This window comes from Eupeodes corollae, chromosome 1 (assembly GCF_945859685.1).
Source record: "Eupeodes corollae chromosome 1, idEupCoro1.1, whole genome shotgun sequence".
NCBI classification, from domain to species: domain Eukaryota; kingdom Metazoa; phylum Arthropoda; class Insecta; order Diptera; family Syrphidae; genus Eupeodes; species Eupeodes corollae.
The window spans coordinates 25,197,534-25,206,861 of record NC_079147.1 but is presented as its reverse complement, the minus strand read 5'-3'; the positions used below and the strand labels follow the sequence as shown (position 1 = coordinate 25,206,861).

The 9,328-nt window shown below is 37.1% G+C and overlaps 1 protein-coding gene across 1 annotated transcript in view; it reads left to right on the top strand.

The window, feature by feature from the left end:
* Positions 1–5,725: 5,725 nt before the first annotated feature.
* The window catches only part of LOC129938586 (protein vreteno-like), a 42,306-nt gene continuing 38,703 nt past the window's right edge, over positions 5,726–9,328 (top strand). The window contains exons 1-3 of the mRNA XM_056046236.1: positions 5,726–6,099; positions 6,184–6,312; positions 6,433–6,487. Of these exons, the coding sequence (XP_055902211.1) occupies positions 5,849–6,099; positions 6,184–6,312; positions 6,433–6,487 (435 nt within the window). The 5' untranslated portion in view covers positions 5,726–5,848. The remainder of the gene's footprint in view (positions 6,100–6,183; positions 6,313–6,432; positions 6,488–9,328) is intronic.

Here is a 9,328-nt window from a genome sequence, read left to right as displayed (position 1 = left end):
TTTAATCAAAAACTGAAAACTAGATGATTTTATGTCTTTCAGTTTTTGAGAAAATTGAAAATAACCACAACACTATTTTAATTTAATTCTTTTTTTTTGCTTGACTGGTCTTATTTTGATAGTAACAATGGTAGGTGCGAGTTTGATGGTATGCAACAGTGGGATCAAGTTGAAGTGCGTGCAAGGTAGGAAGGGAGCAAGGTTCGGTGGGTGCAAGATGGTTAATTGATGGAAAAGAAAGTGTGGGTCTGCAACTTAAGCACTTCGACGTTCGCAATGAACACCTAGAAGATGTGTTACCGCCAAAACAACCTCGGCTCTTGACCATCAATGACGAACTTAACGAACTCCACAGTGGCACTAGTATTGACGAGGCTTACATACCTTCAACACATTGAAAATTGACGTCACTATTTTTTACTAACTCCTGACTTACTTAAAGACTAACTGACCGGGACGCGGAATTCAATGCAATTCTACCTCCTCGTGGTGCATTCTGGGTTATGCTTAATGAATTGCTTTACTTGACTTTACGATGCAAACAGTGATTTGCCTAAGGGGGGCATGCTGCCCCCCTGCAACCCCCTGCTTGGCTACACTATAGGATTTGGGGTGGGTGCAAGTTGGAGTGCGTGCAAGATGAATATATCTTAATCCTTATTCGATTATTACTATCAAAATAAGCCTACGTTAATACTTAAGCACGGAAAAAGTAATTTAATTGAAATATTTTGTTTTTGTAATTTTCAATTTTCTCAAAAACTAAAAGACAAAATATCATCTAGTTTTCAGTTTTTGATCAAAAACAAATAAGAGCAATAAATTCTGAAATAAAAACAGTGGTAATTAATATTGAAGTATTGAAAAATTACACTTTAACCCTTTCTTTTTACTTTTTTTGCACACATTTTGACTTTAAAACTATTTTTTTCAAAAACTATGCATAGTTTTGACTTGATTTAAAAGCAAGCTAATAGACAAAAATGGCTTTAAAAAAAGGTATAATACTTAATGGTAAGTATTACCGATATTTTTTAATTATTTCTTTTCCATTTAATGTACATATTTTTTTAAATTGCCCCTACCGCCTAAACGAGGGGAGATAGATCCCCTCCCATAGGTAGGTAGAAATGGCGATCTCAAGGCAACCTAGCCTGAGATCCAATATTGCGCCGTTTTGATACCAAAAACTCGTTTGACCTTTGGTTGAAAGGTATAGATTGATAGAGAAGCGATTATGTTAGAGCCATTTTGTCGCATTGAGAAAAAAGATTAGGTCTCTAATCTTTGTCTCAGATAGCTCATGGAGTTCTTGAAAGAATGTTTTTCCAAAGCATTTTATTCTGCTGTTTGCCAAAGCAGGACATTTGCAGACGAAATGGATTATGGTTTCACTTTCTCTTTGGTCACTACAGCTACGGCAAAAGGTGTTGTAGGAGATACACAACTTCTCTGCATGAACTCCTATAGGCCAATGTCCGGTACAAACCGCAACTATCCTGGCTATGTCTTGCCTTGGCCTGCATAGAAGATCGTTTGTACGGGTTTTGTTATAGGTGGACCATATGTTCCTAGATATAATGCAGTTGGGTAAATTGGTCCACCTTCGGTTTGATTCAGTTTGGTAGATAGAAAAGATTTTACCCTTCATAGCACCAAGAGGAATGTTAACCATTTCCGCAAGTGAGCTATGAAGGGCCGATCCTTGCCTGGCTAGCTCGTCAGCCCGTTCATTTCCCACGATACCACTATGGCCCGGAACCCAGATCAGAGTGACACCGAGGTTAATATTCAGGTTTGCAAGCTCATCGCGATATTGCTGGACCAATTTCGATGAGGATATGGCCGAGTTAATGGCTTTGACAGCTGCCTGACTGTCTGTAAAGATAGCCACATTTCAGTTTTGGTTTGGGTTTTGTTTAAGTATCTTACATGCCTCCCTTATTGCCAGCAGTTGAGCCTGAAAAACGCCAGCAAAGTCAGGATGCCTAAAGGATTTGGCTACATTTAGGGACTCAGAAAAGATCTTAGAACCAACTCCGCACTCCATCTTTGAGCCGTCAGTAATGATGGTTGTGTCGAAACCTATCAACACGATGTCATCCTCCAAATCTTCTCTCGATGGGAAAATAACATTAAAACCCTTACTAAGGTTCAAAGTAGGAGTGCAGTAGTCAGTGTCTACCGAGATAATATCTGAGGGAATAAATTTCGTAGTGTTGCTGTGACCATAAGGTTTTGACAACCAGCTATTTGATTCCTTTAGCCTAATAGCGCTGCAGGAAACTATGTATTTAATAAAAAGGTCGATTGGTAGAAGATCCAAAATAACGTTTAAGGCGTCCGTTGGGCAAGTACGCATGGCCCCTGTGGTGTCCACGCAAGCTGTTCTCTGAACCTTCTTTAGCTTATTAATGTTATAGGCTTTGCTACGAGCAGGCTACCACACAATCGAACCATATGTTAAGATAGAGCGTACTACGGCTGTGTACGTCCATAAAATCATCATTGACTGAAGTCCCCACTTTTTGCCGAAAGTTTTGCTGCAGGCGTAGAAGGCAACACAGGCCTTCTTAACCAGTACTTCAATATTTAGTTTCCAGTTTAGTTTAGGGTCGAGTATAACTCCCAAATATTTTGCACTGGAAGACAATGATAGAATTTGACCATTGAGTCAAGGTAGCGTGAAGGGCGGTACTTTAGTTTTGGTGGTAAAGAGCAACAATTCAGTTTTACTTTGGTTAACTCCTAGTCCACAACTCGTGGCCCAGTTGCTAACTTTCTTCAAAGCTGACTCCGTGATTTCACTAATCACAGAGGTGTACTTTCCTGACACCAATAGCACCAAATCATCCGCGTAGGATACCGCCTCCCATAGCAAAAAATGCTTGTTTTTAACTGTTCTATACAAATCCGTCATCAAACTTTGTCGCCAAAGTTATCGTACTCTCCCCTGGAAAGCGAATAAAATTTGACAGTTCGCATCAACTACAATTCTTTCCCGACGAATGAATTTGTTTTCTTAAATTTATTAATATATGATATTGAAATATAAAAGTATGGATGATAAATCCATAATAGAAACTATATTGCTATCGTTTTGTTAAAAATTTTTGTGAAAATAGGTCTTCGAACGTATATAAACTCACACTTTGTAATTCATTCGTCGTTCGTTGGTCGAGTTCATGTGAACACTGCTTTACACAGCGAATGTTTTTCCTTGTATCAATGAAGTGCGAAAGAGAAATTAATACAAAAATATACAAAAAAAACTGTCTCAGCATGCACGGACAAGCTGTTCTTTGCATGTTTTTGACGTTTGTCTTTCCTTTTCTTCGTATTTTTTCGCATTTGCTGCACTCAAAGGGATATATTACCCTTATTGTGTAGACACAGTGTGAGCACTAGGAAAGGGAGAGAGGGGTTGAAAGGAGATGTCGGTACACATTGGTTTTGAATTCCTGAATATTGCAATAGCTGGAAAAGACAGAATGTGGCAAGGCATTCCACATTCGCATAGTACGGCTAAAGAACGAATCTCTGCACTTGACAGTACGGCCGAAGATGGGCCCGAGGGTATATTGATGAGCATTTCTAGAAGCGCGAGTATTACGTATGAACTGTTTAAGGGGAGGAATGCAGCTGGCTATTTCTCTAGAGCATAAACCATTAAAATAACGGTAAAAGTTACGTAAATTATCTTATGATGGTAATATCACCAATCAATCTAAATGCTCTACGTTCAATACTGTCCAAGAGGCTTAAGTAAGTTGCAGGAGCACCAGCCCAGATATGGGAGTTACACTCAAGCTTTGGACATATATAAGTCTTGTAAATAACATCCAGATCAGAGGAGGAGAAAAACTTCTCACATCGCCTTAGAAAACCCATACATCTTGCGGCATTTTTGGCGGCACCGCGTATGTGATCGTTCCACAAAAGGTGGTTGGTGATACACATACCAAGAATATCGAGATGTTCACTTTCTTCGATGCAAGTGCCATTTATGGATAATGGTAGGGAGGGTATATTTCGCTTTAACGATACAAGACAGCATTGCGTTTTCGAAGCATTAAATTCCACGCGGTTTCTTATTCAACATTGTACAATGCTGTTTAGGTCGGAATTTAATGAGGTTATCATATTTTGTCGTTGCAGTTCCACATCCGAAGAAGAGGGGTGTGAATCTGAAAACGAATATGAAAAGCTAAGAGTACTATCGTAAGCGAAACAATGTATTGGATTAGATGTTGCAGACAGGAGATCATTAGGTTCTCTTAGGAGCTCTTTCTTTAACTGGAGAGTTTTTACACGAGAAATTTGCTGATATAACACAATGGTCAGGTGTGCCTAGAGGAGATAGAACACTAATAGTGTACTTACCAGGGTCAGAGGTAAGAAACAAGTCAAGAGTGTTTTCTGCTCTACCTACTACGTCCGATATTCAAGTGGGCTCGTTGACCAGCTAGGTGGTTTAACTCAGCGAAGATCTCAGCACACACTCCTTCTGGTGATGACTGGCCCGAATGTTGAAGCCATGAAGAATTGTGTACATTGAAATCGCCCGTAACAACGATTTCAGTGCGAGGATAGGACGAAACAATTCTTTGGATGGAATCAGACAAACCATCAAATTCACTAGAAGTTGACACTCTGTCTAGATTGGGGCTCCACATAAAATCAACTATGAGCAAGTCTTTCTCATCCTTGGGGTCGATTTGCTAGTAGCCACGGTGAATTCTAGTTCCTCGCTTAACAAAGAGCGTTTGAAATAATTGTGTAAATAAAAAAAGTAATAATTCTTATTTTGTATAAATAATATACTTACCACGATCAAATTTATTTCAAAATAAAATATTTGTTTTGACAGCAGCCATCAGTTGTTTTGTTTACATTAATTTGAGCGCTGAATGTTTCGAAAGGTTTGTTTGTTTAGTTCAACTTTGAATTGCTGCTAGTTTTCTAGGAGTTTAATATAAAACTAGTGGTCTACCAAAAATGTATGGGAAAACTTGGGTTTTCGATAAAAACCTATTAAACCTATTAAATATAACTTTATAAATGTACAATGTTGTAAAAAAGTAAGCGAAAAATACTTGTTTTTAGAAATATCCAACATTTTAGAAAAGGCTGAAACCAAACAATTGAATGAAAGTAGATCGGCAAATTGGGCGACAGCAATGAAAAATTTGTACCTAAAGTGTTAAAAAAAATTTAAATCGTTTTATTTTGTGAATGGTTTAATTTGTATTATACACTTTTTGCCACCTTGCTTTGGCATCTTCCAAGAATTTTATCGCTTGGATAGTTGAATGGCCTGAATCAATTAATTTTGTACAAATAAATATTTTTGTTTTGTTTACGCATGTAGATATTGTCTTTTTGAAAGCGAATATATTAGATAATTTAATAGAAGGCTATTTATTAAAAGATGTGGTTATTTTGGATATTAGTACATAATAATTTTCTGTTAACATTTAACTTGACTATGCCTATGTTAAGCTATTTATTAAGGCCCAATAGAACAAAGCTTATAAAAGCTTTTAAAGAATTTAAATGGCAAAGAATATAAGCAGAGCATACGAATAACTTATGAGAGAAACCTCTTTAACAGTCCTGGATTACAAGATTAGTTTTGGCATCACTTGGAAAATCTATAAAACAAAACAAACAAAATAGTTTTTCCAATTGTCAAACTTCAATCATTTCCAAATAAACAAAAAAATATACTTTTACGGACTTATACATCACCTGCATACATTTTAAAGCGAAACTCAAATTTATTTTAGTTCTATTTACGTACATACATAATTTTTAAGTGTAAATTAAAAGAAAATAAACATCACAAATGTTTTCCGACGTTGAACTTCCCAAAGTGCTTGGATTCCGGAATCAAGTAAACAATGATACTCCAGAAGCACCAAAACTCACTGAACCCACATTTGAACGCGGCAAGGAACCTTACCTTGTCTTCAAAAATGTCCCTGCCAATTTAAATTTACAGGATGTGATCTATCTTTGTTCAGATTTTGGAAAGGTGCTTCGTGCTCGCCAGCTTAAAGATTTCAATACGTACTTTGTCAATTTTGCGACACTAAAGTAAGTTTTTTTTTTTGGATTTCCTGAAAAGCCCTTAAAGTGACTTAAACAAAATTTTCTTTGATTTTCATTTTTGATGTGAAGTGATATGTTAAGTGTACTCGAAGGATTGAAAACGAATACTTTAGGGATGACAATAGAATTGGGTAAAATTGTTGTTGAAAAGCTGATGGAAAAGCAACAGCCGACCGAGATTCAAAGTGCGATGGAAAGGTAAACACTTTAAAAGAGGATTCTTAAATAATGAATTCATAAATTAAGGATGCCATCCGCACTAAAAGCTAAGAACATTTTAAACTTGAAAAGATTCTCATTTGCTAATTTTCTTTGCAGGATTCAACCACAAACCGTTTATGAAAACCATTCGAAGGAAAAAATCAACAATAATGTAAGTTTGATGTTGTTTTTCTTTATTTAAAAATCATGATAAGCAACTAATTTTTCTAAAAGAAGTTGTTATCTGTTCAACTTTGATTATATGAGGCCATTATTGCACCAATGTCTTTTAATAAAAACTTAATATCACTAACTGCTTTAGCGCATAGACAGTCTTTGGTATAATCAACATTCAAAAACGTGTGACATTTAACATTTTTTTTGTCACCGTGGTGAGAAGAGAGCGGTTAAAAATAGCATTTTTACGACTTGTTTTGAAAGCATAACAATTTTTCAATACATTTTACAAAAACAAGATTTTTTTTTATATTGTGCGGGCACTTAAGGGGTTATGAATACCCTTATAATGATTAAACACGGTGCGAGCATTTAGGAAAGGAGGATAGGATTAGAAAGGAGAAACATTAGTTTTGAATGTTTGCACATTGTAATGAGTGGGAAATATTGAGCGTGGTAAAGCAACCCACATTCGTCTAGTGCGGCTAAAGAAAGAATCTCTGTACTTAACAGTACGTCCGAAATTGGGCTTAAGGGTAAAGTGATGGGCATTTCAGCAGGCGGTGTTGAAGAGAAGCAAATGTCTCGATGAGCGAACGATCTTCTATCATTTTTAGAGCTCTTTTTTAATTCTATCCAGAAGACTCAAGTACGTTATTGGAGCACCAGCCCAAATATGAGTGTTATACTAAGTTTTGGAAGAATAAAAGCTTGTAAATTATAGCCAGATCAGAAGGGGTACAAAACTTCTTACATCGTCGGAGAAAACCTCAACACTTAGCAGCATTTTTGGCTATTTCAAATATGTGATCACTCCACAACAAGTGGTGGCACATACCTGGGACTGATAGTTGTTCAGTCTGGTCGATGCAAATGCCACTTATTGAAAGTGGAATTGGGGGAGAGGTACGCTTTTGCAACAGTAGACAGCATTGAGTTTTCGAAGCATTAAATTCTACACGTTTTTTGATTGCTTTTTGAACAATGCTGCCAAGATCAGAATTTAATGAGCTTATCATACGCTGCCGTTGGTAGTCCATATCCAAAAAATAAGGATGAGAATCTAAAAACGAATCAGCGAAACAGTGTAGTGGGTTAGAAGTTTCAGACAAAAGATTATTTATAAAAATAAGGAAGGCCGTCGGAGACAAAACGGAGCCCTGTGGCACACCAACGTTTTTTTTGTGGATATCAGATTTGAACCCGTCCAATACTACTTGAATTGAACGGTCCGAAAAGTAATTTCTAACCCAACAATGAAGAGATTCATCGATACCAATGATTCGCCTTTTTTAGGGACAGGCTGTACAAATGCTGTTTTCCATCCGTTTGGAAAGAGACCTGTAGAGTAGGAAAGATGGAAAAGCTTACGCAGTGGTTTTGCCAGCGTTGAAGAACACCTCTTCAGAACAATAAAGGGAATACTATCCGGGCCAGCGGATTTGTGTATATCAAGGGGTTTCAGTACTCTTTCGACTGCACGAGTGCGAAAGAAGATTCGTCCCATAGAATCATTTACGCTCTCAAGAACAGGAGGTATCATGACACTATCCGGTAGCGTCGAGTTAACAGCAAAATGCAAGCAATTTGGCTTTATCAATCGAGCTTACATAGGGAGTATCATTGTAGACGAGCCTTGGAACCGAGGATGACGTGGTGTTTCGTATGTTTTTTACAAATGACCAGACATTTTTACTACCTTTGGGACTTTGTAGTATTTTTTGCCGTGATTTCTGGTCATGCAAAAATGTAATGTGTCGTATATGTCCGTTGCAGGTCTTTCTAGCTTGTTAAAACTTGTGCTGGTTTTCCTCAGTAGGGTTGGCTTTATAAATCCGGAAACTTACATCTCTGATTCGAATAACCTCTTTACAGCTCGATTCAAACCATGAGTTTTCTTTAGGTTTGATTGAAATTGCTAAAAAATGGTAAACATCTTCGTTTTGTTTTAAGCTGGTAAGTGAACAAATCGCATCTAAGTCCGTTCTATGTGGCCTGTAGTTTAGCTCAAGAGCTTCAGTCCGTATTTTGAATATTAAACTTATATCGGAAGCAGAAAGGTCCTCACAGAAATAATTTGTTAACACCCAAAGTCAAATTAAGACGGCTATAGATTGCTCTAGAAAGTGATTCCCTAGCCCTTTCGAGATTAGTTTTGTACATTTTCTCATCAACCATCGAAATGCAGTTGTTGTTTGCATTTAGATTCATAATTAAATTATGTACTGTTGCAAGAGCATGCCAAATTCTAAAAGGGGAATATCCACAATAGAGTGACATAAGCAGGATTGGCTTGTGCAGATTACTATCAGGTCTATGCATACATTAATAAGATAGTCTGCGTTGGCCTTTAAATGTCTAACATATATTTGAGGAAGACCGGACTCAACATATATGACGTAATTAGGCGTGCTACGCGGCAGCCGGAAGATTCTTTTGAAAAGTATCTTTGAAGAACTTCCATATCCTCTAGAAATTGGTATCCATACACTTGATTCAAATAACAAAAGCAACTTTTCACGGTAGCCTCAAGGACCTTAAATTTCGATGTCCAATTTTGTACATTATTATCTGAACGGTTCTGGGGTTTAAAAATCATAATTTTAGATTTAGAAGTGTTGATTTTGAGATCCCACGAATCCCGAAATTGTTAAAGTTTATTTATCTAAAGCTGCAACGTCACTGGGTTATCAGAGAACACCACCAGGTCATCAGCATAGAGCAAAACCTAAAAAGATAAATCGCCATAGTTGACGCCTCCCATCTTTCTTTGACAGGGTCCAGGCCTCAGTACCATAAATGAGAACCGGATTGATGAGTGTCTTATAGATGATAA